Consider the following 15,518-nt stretch of genomic DNA (forward strand, 5'->3'; position numbering starts at 1 on the left):
AATATTCCTTTGTCTTAAAAATATTTCCTCTCATCAAAAAAGAGTGTTATCAAATTCCTTGGCTAAATCATGTTCGTCTTTTCTTCTACTTCTTGTCTCTGTAGATTTTATCGGTTTAGGATTGGGGAGGCTGCAATGTTGGGGAAAGATGGAAATTTGTATTTTCGAAAAATGATATTTGTTGTCATTATGATGAGTTTGGGGATATGTGGTTAAAGAAAAGTTGTTTTAAAAGGGAATAAATAAATTTAAATAATGAGATTAAATTAGAGTCGAATGGAGATTAATTCCTTAAATCTTCCCCATAAATTAGGTTACTTGAATTCCACTCCGTGGCTGACACGGCTTTTCTTTTTTCTTAAAAAAAGCGACCTTTTGCATTCAAGCTTTGAACTCGTACAAACTTCCATCAGGAAAATTAATGCCTCTCCCTACTTGGCCTTCCGTTATTTTCTTCTGTTTCAACAATGGTTGCCATTTGGAATCCTACAGAGAGGAGAAAATGGATTTATAAATTCCCGATCGTTGGTTTATTGTTTTCCTTTTATGTGAGGAAATCCAGGAAGAGAATATGAATGTGAAGAAGTCTCAGGTGTGGCAGCCTTGCAAGAAGAAACGGCTCTAGCGTTTTCGAATTCAAGAAATAAAAGAAGAGAATTTTTTTATTGGAGGGTTAACACAATGACCAGGAGCCACACTTGAAATCAAGGCGAGTGAAAATATTTCTGAATCTCGTAAAAAGGCGACTTCTTTTTGGTCGAACCTGTACGTACACGTATATATTCAGACGCGGGATTTACAAAAGAAAATGGCATCGAAATCCAGTGTTGGTTGGGGCGCAGGTAGTGAGAGTGCAGCTGGCAGGACACGGGTGGGAAAGTATGAATTTGGAAGAACAATAGGAGAAGGGTCATTTGGTAAGGTGAAGTTCGCAAGGAACTTGGAGACTGGCGAGAATATGGCCATCAAGATTATCGATAAAACTAAAGTTCTCAAGCACAAGATGATTAGCCAGGTGCTGATAGATAACCCCCACCCCCATCCCTCGTTTTTTTTCTTTTCTAGTTTCTTTAGGCTTAACGGAATATTGAGCGATGCTGGTGTTATGGGTGTTTGGTCTTTTGCATATTCTATCTGCAATTCTTCATTTGCAGTAGGAGTTGGTTTGACTTTTTAAACTTATGTTTGAGGCATGTTTTCCCAATTTTTACCAAGAGTAGCTTTCTGGTCTTCCAACTTCTTTCGGCATTGAAATTCTGAAACTACTTCAATGATGCGAAATGTTTCTGGATCAACTTGCAGCAATATGAATTTGCAAGCTGGACATGGCATGAATAAAGATGTTCATGTTTCTTATCATTCTGTAGGGATGTTATGAGTGTGAGAATTGGTAAACATATCTCTTTCTAATTCTTGTCTGTGGGAGCGAGCTGGTGTTGTTAACGATTTGAACTACGTGTTTTTTTCTTTTTGGTCTCTGGCGTGCTCCATTGTCTTGTTGCCAGTAAGTTTTGTTTCTCTTTGTTTTGTTAAAATCTAATGCTCCTGCAGATTAATCGCGAAATTTCAACCATGAAGTTAATAACGCATCCAAATGTCATTCGAATGCACGAGGTTGGTATTTAACTTGTCAAGCAAAGTTTGTGCAAACGGCTGTTAAATTGATTTGAGTTATTTGCACTGCAGGTCATGGCCAACAAGTCAAAGATATTCATCGTGATGGAATTTGTCAATGATGGTGAACTCTTTGACAAGATTGTAAGTTACGAGTATTATTAGCTGTCAATTTGCAATTACGACAGATTGACTATAAGGAATAGTAACTCATGGCAATACTCCCAACGGTTTCTCGAAGCAAGGCTACTAGTCGTAGGCTCGGGGAAGATGAAGCTAGAAAATATTTTCAGCAGCTAGTTAATGCTGTAGATTACTGCCACAGTAGAGGCGTTTACCATAGAGACCTTAAGGTAAGCTTCTAATTTTCATGTTAATCTTGCAACATCTCAGGAAAGAGTTGTGCAAAACAGTCCTGATAGTTGATGGTTGATACGACGGGCAACTCAAATTCTTTTTAAAATATATAGCCGGAGAACCTGCTGCTTAATGTCAATGGAGTCCTTAAAGTCTCTGACTTTGGATTAAGTGCGCTATCTCAGCAAGCATGGGTAAGCACGATTTGCTTTATCCCGTTGCTGTATTTTGGGGACACCTTGTCAAAATCTTAATCTAGCGTAAGCCAAGATGCTATATTGTGATTGAAGTTCAATTTTGTAATCTTGTTGTCAGGAAGATGGGTTACTTAACACAGCATGTGGAACACCCAACTATGTTGCTCCAGAGGTATGCAATTAGCTTTTGGTGCATGTCGTTCTCAAGTTCTTTTCGATCTAAGACTTTTAATCATCTAACTAAATTATCTAGGTGATTAAAAGTAAGGGTTATGATGGAGCTAAAGCAGATATTTGGTCATGTGGTGTCGTACTTTTTGTTCTTATGGCTGGTTATTTACCTTTTAAAGATCCAAATCTTATGGTACTGTACAAAAAGGTAACTATCATTGTATATTATTCTGCTTAACATGAAATCTGTCATCTTCAATTTGTGGAGTTAATGGGTGTACTCCTTTTTACCTGAACTTTGTTCATCCTCGCAAATATACATCTCTTGACCTGAATGGAATTTAAGTATCAAAACACTAGAGAGAGAAAATTTGTAATATATGTTTTTAATGCTCAACCCACACTAATTTTGATTTCAAATCATGTCAGATATTTGCGGCGCAGTTCATATGCCCTCCTTGGTTTTCTGCCAGCTCCAAGAATTTGATCAAAAGATTATTGGATCCCGATCCATTGGCAGTATGTTCACTTCTTTCATGCTATTTACATATGACCCTTCGAGCAGTGACAGAGGAAGAGAAGGACAAAACCAGAAGCGTTTTATCTTTTTCAGTCAGAAAAATCTGTGTTTATTGGAGCTATTTTACTAAAATCCGCTGATCTCTATTTGCCGCAACTGTAACTTCCTTACATGATTTTGCCATGTGGATCAGAGGATCACAATTGCCGAGGTTCTCGAAAATGGGTGGTTCAAAAAAGGATACATGAAACCCATATGTGAATGCGAGGAAGTTGCTCTTGACGATGTTGATGCTCTTTTTAATGAATCAGTGGTGGGTGTTTTGATGTTAGCTTATATTATTTAAATGTTAAAGATAGATTTACTAAACTACTCTTTCTTGCATTCAGGACTCACAGGACTTTGTCGTGGAAATGCAAGAGGAACAGCAACCTACCCCACCAGCGATCATGACTGCCTTTGAGCTTATCTCCTTCTCGCAGGGTTTCAATCTCAATTCTCTGTTTGAAAAGCAAATGGTATGTACATAAATGAACTAGAAATTATAGTTGCAGTGGAGTGGCGGAATCACTCTATTTTAAGTATTCGTGGAATGTGCCCAACATTTTAGATGGGTACAGGGGTTTGTTAAGCGAGAAAGGAGATTTGCATCCAAATGTTCTGCAAATGAGATTGCTTCAAAAATTGAGCAAGCTGCTGGTTCCTTAGGTTTCGGTGTGAAGAAGAGGAACTACAAGGTGATTCACACTTTCTCTGCTTCCACCCACCACCTCTTCTCATTTTGGTCAAGGAATCTTTTTTGGAGGGCTGTGGCTTCCTTTTGCATGTTTCCCAGGCACATGCCACCCTTAACTCTTGTTATTATCTGCAGAACATTTTAGAACCTATGTGACAATATTGTGGAACGAAGTGGGAGCAAGAGCAAGCGAAGAGTTGTAATTCATATTATTGTGACTAAAATTAGTGTCAAATATAAGTTTTGATTTTAGTTACTTTCATGGGCTACTTTTTTCATCAAAAATAAAGTCTCAAGTCTAAACTCTCCCTAATGTTCATCCTTCTCAGATGAAACTTCATGGGGAAAAGTCGGGGCGCAAGGGTCACCTAACAATTGCAACTGAGGCATGTTGTTTATAGGACCACCTGTGAAATTCCCTTGCAGATTATTTGGAAAATGAAAATTGTTGTTTTATTTGATTGGTTGTATTTATCTTCTGTGAAATGCCCTTGCAGATTTTTGAGTTGGCTCCTTCACTGCACATTGTTCAGCTTCACAAGACTGGTGGAGATACATTAGAGTTTCACAAGGTAATAACACTTGAAATTTATTTCCTTTCATTGAGGATCTTCTAAATATCTATAAAAATCCACTTAAATCTCTCTCGTTTATCTATAAAAATCCATTTATGATGACTTAAATCTCTCTCGTTGGCAGTTTTACAAGAACCTGTCAATTGGGTTGAAAGATGTTGTGTGGAAAACTGGCGACGAGGTGAACATTGAAGTGAATGATGGTAAGTGTGAATAATGTGTGATAGTGTGGAAATGAGGAGTCAATGTGATATAATATTTTCTACAATCAATATGGCCAATTTTCAAGCCGCGTCAGATGAGAAAACTGAAACGAGTTTGGTACCCCGGAAAAGAAAATGATACATATGCTTCTTCTCACCGTCTTTAAACTATTAGTGAGAAATCTACTGTACATCATGATGTTTATGTTTTCACAGGTGCAGGTACCTCGAAGTCTTGATCGTGATTATATATCTTTGTGTTATGGTTGTAATAAATGGATTGCCCTTTGGCGTCTAATGCCTTGAGGTGGATATATTGGTTCAGTCGGCTTGCTACTAAATACAAGTTGGTATAAAAACTTGGTGCGTGTACAAGAAATTGACATTTTCTGGCATCAATCTGTATTTTGTTATCTTTTTAATGAAAGTTTACTTGATATGGTATGCGTATTGTATGAGCTATGAGTTATTTTTCTTCCGTGCAAAACCATTAGTTGGACCAGATTGCTTGGCGATTTCAAGACTCACCCCATTCGAGTGCTTCTGCCCAAAATTTAGTCAAAAACCTGGAGCAAGCAAACCTTTTACATTGCGACATAAAGTCCTCTACAAACACTCTTAAACAAATATTTAATACCCATTTTGGTAGAGAAATCATTGGTGTTGGCCTCTTTACACGTTGACGAAAAACGGAGAAGTGTAGATGAATTCAACATATGCATACAGAGGAGATGAAACTTGATCACACATGGTTGGGATTTTATTCTCTAGATGATCAAGTGATTATGACTGTCAAGTATCGATAACAAAAATAATAATAAACCACAACGTGTTTTGGTAGAGCTGGGTAAGGCGGGCTGGAACTTGAGATTTCAGTGCACCCCAGACAGTAGTTAAGCATAATCTTTGAATTTTAAATGAATTTATACAATTATATTTCGTTAATAATTTAAATTTCAATTGTAGTGTGATGGTATGATATATGAGAATCTACAATATATTTATTTTTAATCAAGCAGAAATTGGCTGAAAAAGAAATAAGAGAATATAACGAATTCAATTCTTTTTCTGGTTAATGCTAGGCTTGCTAGCTTTGTATGTTTTAATTAATTTTTTGTATATAAAAATTTGATTGAAACCTTTTATTCTACAGCAGGCTACTAAGGATCTGTTAAATCCGAAACACACAACAAATATATATAATATTCGAATCCAAAAAATTAATACAATAATTTTTAAAAAGAATTAAGGTTTATGTGGATGTCAACAAAGGCCCAGATATTTATCTCAACCAGGTTTCAAAAAACGAACATCTTGATTTTTTTTTTAAATTACAGTAGGCATTTTCCTAGTATTAAGAATGGTAGCAGAGTAGGCCATGTTCAAGAAGCCAAGAAATCCAATTATAAAAACAGAACATGACAGAATTGCTAGCTTATCAAACCAAAAATCCTAACATATATAAACTATCTGCACTTCAGATAGTTTCTAACACAGCACACTGATTTACAATACTCATCATTCAGTTAATTATTCTTCTTGATGTGTTCCACGGCATGCATTCGAAGGCTTTTATATTGCATTCGAAGTAACACTTCTTTTACGGCAACTTCTCATCAACGGTATATGTCTTGGGAGACAAGTGCAGCCCATGCATCCTAAAATCATGAACACTGCTTTAGTAATTGATCATTTATATCTGAAATTAACAAAAGATTATCCCCCTGGAGCATTAGATGGCTGAAGTAACCTGGAGGATGGAAAAAGCCTTCTCGGCTACGTATTTTTGTGGGAGTGTAGCACCCCTTTGTTGCAGCTTGTCGGGGTGCAGGCACAGCCTTGCCTTTTGATATGCTTTCTTCACTTTCGGGCTTTCGATTATATTTGTTAGAGGTATCGGAAACCAGCCACTGTTAGGCCATAAAATCTGAACAAAGAAACAGTAGTAGATACTATTATGCATCGCACAATGAAAATCTTAGTAACCCTTGAAAAGATAAGCATCTACAAGAGACATTAGATGCAACAAATTCATCTCACATCATGCAGAGACGATAACAGCAACCGGATGTCCGATTCTTTGCCTTTTGACCACAAGCTTATCTTTTCATCCATTACTTGCATTTGTATTTGTAACTGCCATGAATTACGGGAGAAAATTATAAGTTTTCTTGCTCTCTTAAGCTGTATATACATTATTGACTGCATTTGTGGCCAGTTACCATGCTTTCAAATGGCTGTATTTCATCTTTTAAAGCCCATTTTTCTTGTTGCTCATCCTACATCACAAGCAAAAGAAAAGAAATCAAGTAAACAATATGCACACTGTAAATCACATGTTGATCGTAAAATGTGTAAATGTCTTCTATCTGTAAGCTCATCTTACAAATGATATACATATACCAGTGATCCAAAACTATCAGCTTGTCCTGAAAACTGATTCCTACCGTGATTTTCTGCAAAGTTCGACATATATGGTAAGTCAATGCTATATCTATATAAATAATAGCCAAAAAGACATGGCTAGGAAGAAACTCTAGCTGACCTTCCAAGTGTTTCCCTTTCTCGCCATTTTCAGATCCCCATTTACTCTCCACACAATGTTTATGGAACTTCTCTTTTGCCCATGCAATTGCTTCGTCGACACCATTAGATTCACTTGTCCCTTCCCTATTATCAGAGCTTATTTCAATAACATAGGAGCTCATCACTTCATTTTCTTCCAGTTCTACCTGACCCTGCATCAACATATCTTCCTCAACAGCACTTGTTTTTTGCTCCATGTCTGAATGGCAAACAGAAGAAACAGCTGATGCTGGTGAATTCGGTTCTAAACAATCTGTAGACACTCTGAAGCTGCTGCTTGATGTCGGTTCAACACTAATGGTCTCCGGGGATGCATTTCTCCGACTAAATCCAAATGTGTAGTTCTTGAAATTCTCAGGGTATTCATATTCAGTGTTGAACACGGGCTGAGTGCCAGTAAATGGTGGCAAATTCTGTTGTTTTCGGTAACTGTTTTGCCTCATTATTGGTGAAATGCACCTAGATTTAACATTAACTGGCCTGAAAAAGGAGCACATTATTACCTCTTTAGTATTGTTCTTGGCAGGACGATTTGATCATATTATAGAATCTTGATTTCCAAGAGGTTTTGTTACTTCAAATGTGCATGCATCTCTTTTCTAGAACAGGTCATTACATCTAGAATCCGAGTGAATTATTATTATTATTTTCCCTATGAAAGAGTCAGCGTTTTGTCGAAGAATTGTTATTCAATGTGGACAGAAATGAGATGAAACTGGCGGAAGTTATCCATTAAACCCCTCAAACAAACAGACTGCAAAAGCTGAAGTCAGTATGTCGAGTTATCAAAAAATTAAAAAAGCAAAACATAACTTACCTGAGCTTCGAAGCAAATAAGGAAACATAGTCGTCGGCCCGCCGGATAGGACTTAACTCCTCCGAGCTTAAAATCGATGAAGAACTCGTCTTCGACCTTGACCTTGATCTCATTACCCTCTCATCAACCCACCCAAAAACATCAGTATAGAAACCAGTCTTTCGACTATTATGTTGATCTCGAACACTCTTCGTCGAGATCCTAAACTCCTTCAAGCTCCGTCCAATCCTCTCCGTCGACGGAGGCACATTCTCCGGCTGCCGGAAAATCTCCTCGTAGAAAAAATTGGAAGAGGAGGTGGATATTGGAAAACCCGTGCTGAAGTGGCCGGAGAGAACTGTTCGAGGGGGCCCACCGAAAACGTCGGTGAAGTCTTCAGGGTTTAGAGGGTGTTCGTCGGAGGAAGTTTTCCGGGTGTTGGAAGAAGAGGTATCGTCCGTAGTGGATCGGTAGTTTGGAAATTTGGGCTTCGCAACTGTTCTCCGGGGCGGCGGTGTCGTGGGCATCCCGAATCTCATTCTCCAAGATTCGTCCATTACTGTTGTTTTCCACCGGTGAGGAGACAAAGAAGAGAAGAGGAATACTGGTGAGTGGCGATGATGGATAAATTCTCCAGTGCATGCAGCGCTATATATATATATTTATATTCAAATCATTATTAATAATTTTCATGTAAATATTTTTAGCAAGATAAAAAAAAAATTTATAAATCAGTTTCATTTTTTAGTTACGAAATTCAGTCTTGGAAACATTAATTTAATTTTATGAGACAATCACAACCATAGCGGGGATGTCTCTTCAAATTATTTATTTATTTATTTAAATCTTGTTGAAATGATTTAACTACATATGTGAACCAAAAGCAAGTTGCACAAAACAAGAGCTGGCGGAGGAGGAGACCCAATTTTCCAATAATTCAAGGTCTTGCTTGCATCTCTAAATTAAACCGATCATTCTCATATATGGAGATCCTTTTGTCATAATATAACCAACGAAGTGAAATAAATCATTTCGTTAATTCATTTTATAGACCTAGCTATTGATTAATGATCGACTAATCAAACATATTATTCTTATTTAATTGGTTGATAAATTTAATTACAATCTATGAAGCACACACATACATGTGATACCTTTGTCCCACATCTTAAAAATGAAAGATTTAAATGAGTTTATAATGGAATTTTATAGCAACTTAGGTTAATCATTTTTGTACAGCGATGACGAATACAAAGTAGTTGCTATAGGAATACATTATACAGTCACGTAGGCGCGGGCCCCAAATACCAAGATTTTAGATAGAATGAATACCACAAATTAAACTATATTCAAATAATAGATTTCCCACCAACTATAACGGAAAATCCAAGTCGGTCATATGATTAATATTGATCACCGCAAGTCGCATCTTTAATATTGTTTTTTTTTTTTGGGGGGGAAATTACTTATGATGGTAAAAGACAACAAATGTGATGATATATTAATTGATATTTTAGCTTAATTAAACAAAAAGAGAGGGAAAGTATCTGTATAATTGAATCGACAATACATGGTGCCTTTTACCACTTTTTCTTGATGAACACAAATAATCATTCATTTACAAAAGCATACATCATTCGAATAATATATGTGTTTGCCTTTTTCTCCACTTGGGCCCAAATTATTTTATTCCCTATCTTCATTGGGAGGGGGTTTAAATTTATTTATTTTTAAAAAATTTCCACCAGCATACATAAATCCCATTGCGAACTTGAGGATGATGCTCTAAAGCAAATAAAACTATGCATCGGTACTTGCAAATGAGCTCTGTGGTTCTTAAAAAAAAACAAGAAGAAGAAGAAGAAGATTTAAAGATATCATTGAAATGAAATATCTATCAAGTCTGTCCTGCCCTATATTGAACAGCATGAAAAAAGTTGGGTACGGAATTCATATCTGTTATTCTGAAATGACAAACAGATGAGTACATGATCTGTATCAAAAAACCAAATCCTATCTTCCAAAATTCGAAAAAGACTTCAAGTTCACCACACGAGATTTTATATCACTTCAAAAACTCGATGGTGGTTTGTACACCTGCGTTACTTTTGATATCGATAGATTCCACAGGCTGAATCTGACGAAAATTTGTGTTCATTGCATTTGGATTGACACGCAGATTTCCAGAAAGGGGAAGGTTATAGATTGTTGAGTTTAATGTTTTATGCCATGGAGCTCAAGCGAATGTGGTAGCTAGTAACCCGCCCATCCAAGTTTCAAACTAAACATGCTAAAATTCAAATGATAAATATCGCATAACGGAAATAAATGATATCAAATAACAACTAATCGTCCATTTATGATTTATAAAACATGCCATGAAAACAATCATCACTTCTTGAGATCCCATCATCTCAAAGCTCGAAGATGGATTAAAGAGGTGTCAAAACATATGAGATGTTTTTCTTAGCACTTTTGAGATACAAGAGGTCACTTGACCTGGACTTGATGCTATCAAAAGCTACCAAAATATTTAACTTTTCTCTATCCCACACCTCCATCATATGCAAATTCTATATAATTGCAGACTCGTTATCATCAAAATCAATTTTGGAACATGAATCCCACTACTAGCTAGGCCATGCTTTATCGCGATAAGATGGATCGATTCTTTTCACAGGTTGGATTGGCCATTAGATAGGCACATTTAAATGTTTGGATACAACTTAAATCTATCTTTCCATTGTACAGGGAAAAGGTCATATATGATCTCGCTGTCTCTACAGCCATAATTGACTCTCTCACCTCTATTATAAAGTAGAGCCGTGAATTCGTGAGTAAACTGATGAACCACAGCATGTCTTAGGGTCATTAAGATTCCATGGTTGGACAATTGATTCCTACAATCAACTCCTGAACATACTGTTTGTTACGTGTAGCATTATACCGTTCAGTTGGAAATATGCCAATACTCGTTGCATATAGCATATGTGAGATAATTTAAACTTATCCGGGGAAACAAAAACAAGTGTAAATCCTCAAACACCATCCTCTCTGTTTCTTACCTAATCAGTCTGGAATCTAAATTTCGTTCTTTTCATGCAACTTTTAGGCCAAGAGTCCGTGAATGCGCTTACACTACCCAAAAAAGGAAGTTCATCATAGAACATCTTTCCATTTTCTATAAAATGAAGCCATATCCTTTACATCATGTTCTTGTTTTCTTGTGTGAGGAAAGGAAATCCATGAATGAGATACTAGAAAACTTATTCACCTGAACAGCTAGTAAGAAAGAGACTGTAAGTCTATTACCTATTAAAAGTAGCCAGCTCTCAACAAATGGAGTCAAATCTTGGACATGCTTGGTGGAAAATTTTCCACTCCAAGCCATAAAAACTAGTGGTAGGCCGAAGATGGGCTAACTGAATTATTATATCCTTCCAGCGTGAATCACTGTCATGAAAATTGAATTAACTATGAAATTCTTTTTCTTTAACGACCAGGACCAGGGTGTCTAGCACATTTTTATTTGAAAGAAAAATTATTTGAATTAAGTATGGGGTCATTTTCTTTTTATAACCAGGTCTCCAGGACCAGTTAGTCTGTCACATTTTTGACTGAAAAGAAAATTATGACTTCCTTGTCACACGTCAATAACCAGCCATCCCTTTTTTTTTTTTTTCATTTGCACCAATAATCCAGTGAGGTACACAAACAAAATAGAGAAGATATCGAACCCAAGAAGATTTACAAAAATCTTTTAGTTGAAATCACAAAGGGGGAAAACCTTAGCAGGAATGAGTTATCTTTGATTCCCGTGAAAGATGTCGGATATAGAAAGAGATTTGGTAAGTTATAGAAAAATTCCACGGTATAGAAAAGCTGTACCGGACCTTTTTTCATTAGATCAACAAAAACAATAAAATCCAACATTCACATGTTAAAACTGCTATAATCTCGTCCCACATTTGTTGAAATGAAAGTTTAAGATGATTTATAAGTGGTTGTGAAAGAATTCAAATGTAACTCATATATATATATATCGTAAATATGTATCTAGTGATTGAAGAAAGATGGAGAAAAGTACTCTGCCCTGAAGGTTCGATATGAGCACTCAATTCAGAAAACTGTATCGAGTATCAAAGACTTTCCAGCTGATAAGCAAAACCGTATACGGATTTTTATCAAAACTTCTGTCCACGTTACACCTTATTATTTGCCTGGAATTCAAAATAATTTGGTTTCAGAAATTTGTTGTGGATGAAGCAATTCCAGCTCTAAGCATTTTGTGCCTCGGAGAACCTAAGAGTTTCCAAGGAGTAGGAGTGTAGGACAACAACTAAACTTTCAATCGGAAATAAGTCCCTCGAAATCAAACATTTTGAGTGCAGTCGCAAGACTTCACGGTTCACGCACATATAATCATCAAGCCTAATAGATAGTACCACAAGTGTAACAGAGAAGATATTGATACACCAATAAATTTTCAATTATGAAGTTATCTTTTTTTTGAACCAAATGACATTCTAAATCGCTATGCCAGTTAATCATAACAGAGAACTGGATTATAATTTGACATCAGAACCGATAACATGTGCGCTCTGTTGTTGCTCACTGGGTAGTTATGTTTCATTGTTTCTGGAAAGAGATTCGGATTGAGGGAAAAATTACCACGTCCAAAGTCACTGGAACTAGTTCTATGACACAAAGCAGTTCGTCAAACGTATTCAGTGTAGTGTACACACACACTAGCCACGAATTTCAGGGCGTACCATAACGAAGAATAATTAGCAAATGGCGTTGGTTAAAAAGTTGAGTTCTAACTAACGTATACAATTTTAGCCCCAAAATCTAATTAGTAGTTTCACTTCCAATTTCTCCCCTGAGTTGACGAATTATTGATTCACCACGGGCAGTCAATATGGTAAAATTAAAATATTACCCTGTAATGGTTGAAGCGGTTCAATCAATAATTTTTATTATCCAAATTATATCACGGTTTTTGAGCTTTTAATCGATTTGTGCACAAGCTCAATCAATGTCGGTACGTGACGGGCTTCCGTGGCTTTCACGTTTCAACTTTGATGATGGGCCTATATATATTGTATTACATTTCATCTTAGCAGTCAAAGTTTTTTAAGTTGAACAACCTTTCATCTACACAAACTTTGCGTTCAACTTAAGAAATCATAATCATAATATATAAAAATACCAAGTTGGAGATTTCAAAGGGTCAAATTGGTGTAGTTAAGTACTTTATGTAATATTGTTGTCAATGTCTTATATGTGTCGTATATCCAATAAATTAATTATCTAGAAAGGCCACACAAATTAAACTATATATACCAAAGTAGTCAGTCAAACATGCATGGCATGACATGACCTATTAAGGTTCTTTGTTCAATCAAATCATCGGCTTTTTTTCTCTTTTTAACTGTTTTGGTCCAGAAAAGAAGCCAAACAAAGACTAACCAAATTGCTACGACTGAAGACTACATTATTAATCTTTGTTTGAATTCCAATTTTTATAAATATTAATGAATATTATATACAAACGCATCTCCCATTACAGAAAAAAGAAGCAACATATATGCATGCACACACACAAGGGTAAAGGAAATTAATAAAGGAGGGTTGATTGATATGGCTTGTTATGTACCTTTTAATGATAGGAATTTGGATATAAGTTTCTTTATGTTGAGACCAACAGTGTTATATGTTGATGAACTTGTGGAAGCTTTGAAGCAGATTTCTTCATACACTGAAAGCCTTGGATGTGTTCACAGTTCCATATTCAGAAGTATCCATGGAAATCTGGTAATTGAGGACTCCATCCTGCTTTTTCTTTTTCTTTTTTTTCCTTTTTATAAGAGTGAACAAACATGCTTTCCAATTTACACACACACAGGCTAGATACTAGTTGAAGATATTGGCCAAAATTAATATTGTTATGGTCAAATCAACAAGATACTTTTTTAATATCTCCTGCTTTTTGTTTGCCTGTAGATAATATGGTATGGGGCATGGATGAAGAGATCTAGTGAAAACAAGCAATTGTTGAGTGCGGCTCTTGTAAGTGTACATATGCCCATTGATATTTTATTTTAATATTATATATATATATATATATATATATATATATATATATATATATATATATATCTGTGTGTGTGTGTGTGTGTGTGTGTTGTCTATTTGCTGTTAATTAATTTCGACATTGTTTGAATATTCTTAATTTTTCAAAATATTATGATCCTGCATGCATCTATGTATGTATACAAACCTAAACCTACATCTCTACCTGCTTTTCGTCTTAAGTTTTGTCTCTTTGGTAATTAGGCTGTTTGATGCTATAAGATCAGATTCAATTAAATGGAATATTGAGACCATCTATTTTCGACCTGAATTAAATCGTGCGTAGCGCCAGCTACTTTGGAGAAGAAAATTTTGAGTCTCAGGCCAACCAAGATAGCTTTTGTTTGACCAGTCATTTTCAAGATTTAGCAGCCAATCACGAATGTTTCGGAACCAAATTAATTCAACCCTTTTTTTTATTTTAATTTCAGAATTAGATAATTTTTTTTTTTTTTTTGAAATTTAGATATCAACATTTGAATAAATGTTTCCTTGTTTTAATTATAAATTTCCAGCTTTCCATGTTAACAAATAATGTGTCAACCATGGCCATACTGGTGGAACATAGCTTCTTCAACGCATACACAGGCGAATCTCGAGACGGCTCCCCCGCCGCTAAATTCTTCAGCGGCGACATAATTTCACTCAGCTCCGCATCCCTTTCAGCCAACGATTTCACCGTTTCATATGAATCCATAGGCATGTTCAAAGATCGTTTCGACAAGATGAATGGTTCAAGCTCTGGGGTTTGCTTGAAATCTCAGGCGCACCCAAGAATAGTGTGCCTCTTCGTGTGGAAGTCGCTTCAGCATTGTTATTCTTACATTCTGAACTCGGATTACAGGAAGGCTATTCTGCCTAACCTCGAGGGGTTCGCCCTTGATGTCAAGTACGATGTATTTAAGGTTGTTTACGTAAGCGGGGACGATGTGTTAAATATTGAGTTGTATCCTAAGAAAAGGGTGCTGCAGAACGAGGTGGAAAATAATACTATCGTGCAAGATTTTAAGGAGAGGTGAATGTCATAATTGGTTCGGGGACCCTACGTCGTCCTTTATTTTTTATTTTGATTTTGAAGAGCTATACCATAATTGCACTTGTTTCATATATCAAGAAATTTGAAGCTTCCATGAATATGTTGTAGGTACTTCACTTGCAAAGCATAAATTTCTTTCGTCATCGCCCGCGGCAAGAGTGACATTTTAACGACATCGACCATTTGAATATCACTTCCAAAAATTTCCTATCTTAATTTTAATTTTTTTTTGGTAACCTAGGAGTATGAGCCTTATAATAAACTAGCATTGTGACTAAGTCATAAAAAAATATTAAAACAAATGAATAAATCATAATATTTAATTTAACCTCCTAAAGAATTATTTTACTTTTTATTTTTACAATTCTATATCATGGATAATAAATTCTATATATCGATCTTTCGTAGACTAACATTGATGATTATTAATTTCTTGTTAAATAAGTTTTAAAATAATAAATAAATCAACATATGTAAAGAAATGCACATTCAAATAAGATTATATGTAAATATCAAATAAACTCATATAATAATTATTAAATATAGATTTTAAACTATTGGTATGATTTTCACTATTAAAATTTAAAATATA

The 15,518-nt window shown here is 35.7% G+C and overlaps 3 protein-coding genes across 7 annotated transcripts; 2 read left to right on the plus strand and 1 right to left on the minus strand.

The window, feature by feature from the left end:
* Positions 1-370: 370 nt before the first annotated feature.
* LOC140813841 (CBL-interacting protein kinase 23-like) lies at positions 371-4,817 on the plus strand. 4 transcript variants are annotated; one of them, XM_073172598.1, is made up of 15 exons: positions 371-1,015; positions 1,552-1,614; positions 1,687-1,758; positions 1,860-1,967; positions 2,085-2,165; positions 2,287-2,340; positions 2,422-2,547; positions 2,769-2,858; positions 3,053-3,172; positions 3,249-3,377; positions 3,480-3,596; positions 3,925-3,981; positions 4,093-4,167; positions 4,295-4,373; positions 4,590-4,817. In XM_073172598.1, exons 1-15 carry the CDS (start codon positions 809-811, stop codon positions 4,610-4,612), a joined length of 1,401 nt encoding a protein of 466 aa, XP_073028699.1. In that variant the 5' UTR covers positions 371-808; the 3' UTR covers positions 4,613-4,817. The 4 variants fall into 4 exon arrangements, 3 of the variants coding, with proteins under 3 accessions (XP_073028699.1, XP_073028700.1, XP_073028701.1); XR_012114014.1 differs by having other exon boundaries at positions 373-1,015; positions 3,731-3,981; positions 4,590-4,619; XM_073172600.1 differs by having other exon boundaries at positions 846-1,015; positions 1,856-1,967.
* Positions 4,818-5,240: 423 nt separating this feature from the next.
* Positions 5,241-8,395, minus strand: LOC140815190 (uncharacterized). 2 transcript variants are annotated; one of them, XM_073174309.1, is made up of 7 exons: positions 7,777-8,395; positions 6,919-7,439; positions 6,771-6,829; positions 6,596-6,652; positions 6,414-6,509; positions 6,124-6,300; positions 5,241-6,031 (listed from the first exon to the last, which is right to left on the minus strand). In XM_073174309.1, the coding sequence occupies exons 1-7, from the start codon at positions 8,310-8,312 to the stop codon at positions 5,990-5,992; spliced, it is 1,488 nt and encodes a 495-aa protein (XP_073030410.1). In that variant the 5' UTR covers positions 8,313-8,395; the 3' UTR covers positions 5,241-5,989. The 2 variants fall into 2 exon arrangements, with proteins under 2 accessions (XP_073030410.1, XP_073030411.1); XM_073174310.1 differs by having other exon boundaries at positions 5,243-6,031; positions 6,777-6,829.
* Positions 8,396-13,332: 4,937 nt separating this feature from the next.
* LOC140814686 (uncharacterized) lies at positions 13,333-15,018 on the plus strand. Its single transcript, XM_073173739.1, has 3 exons — positions 13,333-13,572; positions 13,762-13,827; positions 14,406-15,018. Exons 1-3 carry the CDS (start codon positions 13,399-13,401, stop codon positions 14,907-14,909), a joined length of 744 nt encoding a protein of 247 aa, XP_073029840.1. The 5' UTR covers positions 13,333-13,398; the 3' UTR covers positions 14,910-15,018.
* The last annotated feature ends 500 nt before the right edge of the window (positions 15,019-15,518 follow it).

Source organism: Primulina eburnea, chromosome 15 (assembly GCF_022965805.1).
Source record: "Primulina eburnea isolate SZY01 chromosome 15, ASM2296580v1, whole genome shotgun sequence".
NCBI lineage: Eukaryota > Viridiplantae > Streptophyta > Magnoliopsida > Lamiales > Gesneriaceae > Primulina > Primulina eburnea.

Excerpts from the sequence above, each read along its gene's own strand:
- LOC140813841 (XM_073172598.1), top strand. The coding sequence starts at position 809 with ATGGCATCGAAATCCAGTGTTGGTTGGGGCGCAGGTAGTGAGAGTGCA. Across the intron at positions 1,016-1,551 it reads AGCACAAGATGATTAGCCAG|ATTAATCGCGAAATTTCAAC; the intron begins GTGCTGATAGAT and ends ATGCTCCTGCAG. Across the intron at positions 4,374-4,589 it reads GAACATTGAAGTGAATGATG|GTGCAGGTACCTCGAAGTCT; the intron begins GTAAGTGTGAAT and ends ATGTTTTCACAG.
- LOC140815190 (XM_073174309.1), bottom strand. The coding sequence starts at position 8,312 with ATGGACGAATCTTGGAGAATGAGATTCGGGATGCCCACGACACCGCCG. Across the intron at positions 7,440-7,776 it reads TTATTTGCTTCGAAGCTCAG|GCCAGTTAATGTTAAATCTA; the intron begins GTAAGTTATGTT and ends CTCCTTTTTCAG. Across the intron at positions 6,830-6,918 it reads GAAAGGGAAACACTTGGAAG|AAAATCACGGTAGGAATCAG; the intron begins GTCAGCTAGAGT and ends CGAACTTTGCAG.
- LOC140814686 (XM_073173739.1), top strand. The coding sequence starts at position 13,399 with ATGGCTTGTTATGTACCTTTTAATGATAGGAATTTGGATATAAGTTTC. Across the intron at positions 13,573-13,761 it reads GAAGTATCCATGGAAATCTG|ATAATATGGTATGGGGCATG; the intron begins GTAATTGAGGAC and ends GTTTGCCTGTAG. Across the intron at positions 13,828-14,405 it reads AATTGTTGAGTGCGGCTCTT|CTTTCCATGTTAACAAATAA; the intron begins GTAAGTGTACAT and ends ATAAATTTCCAG.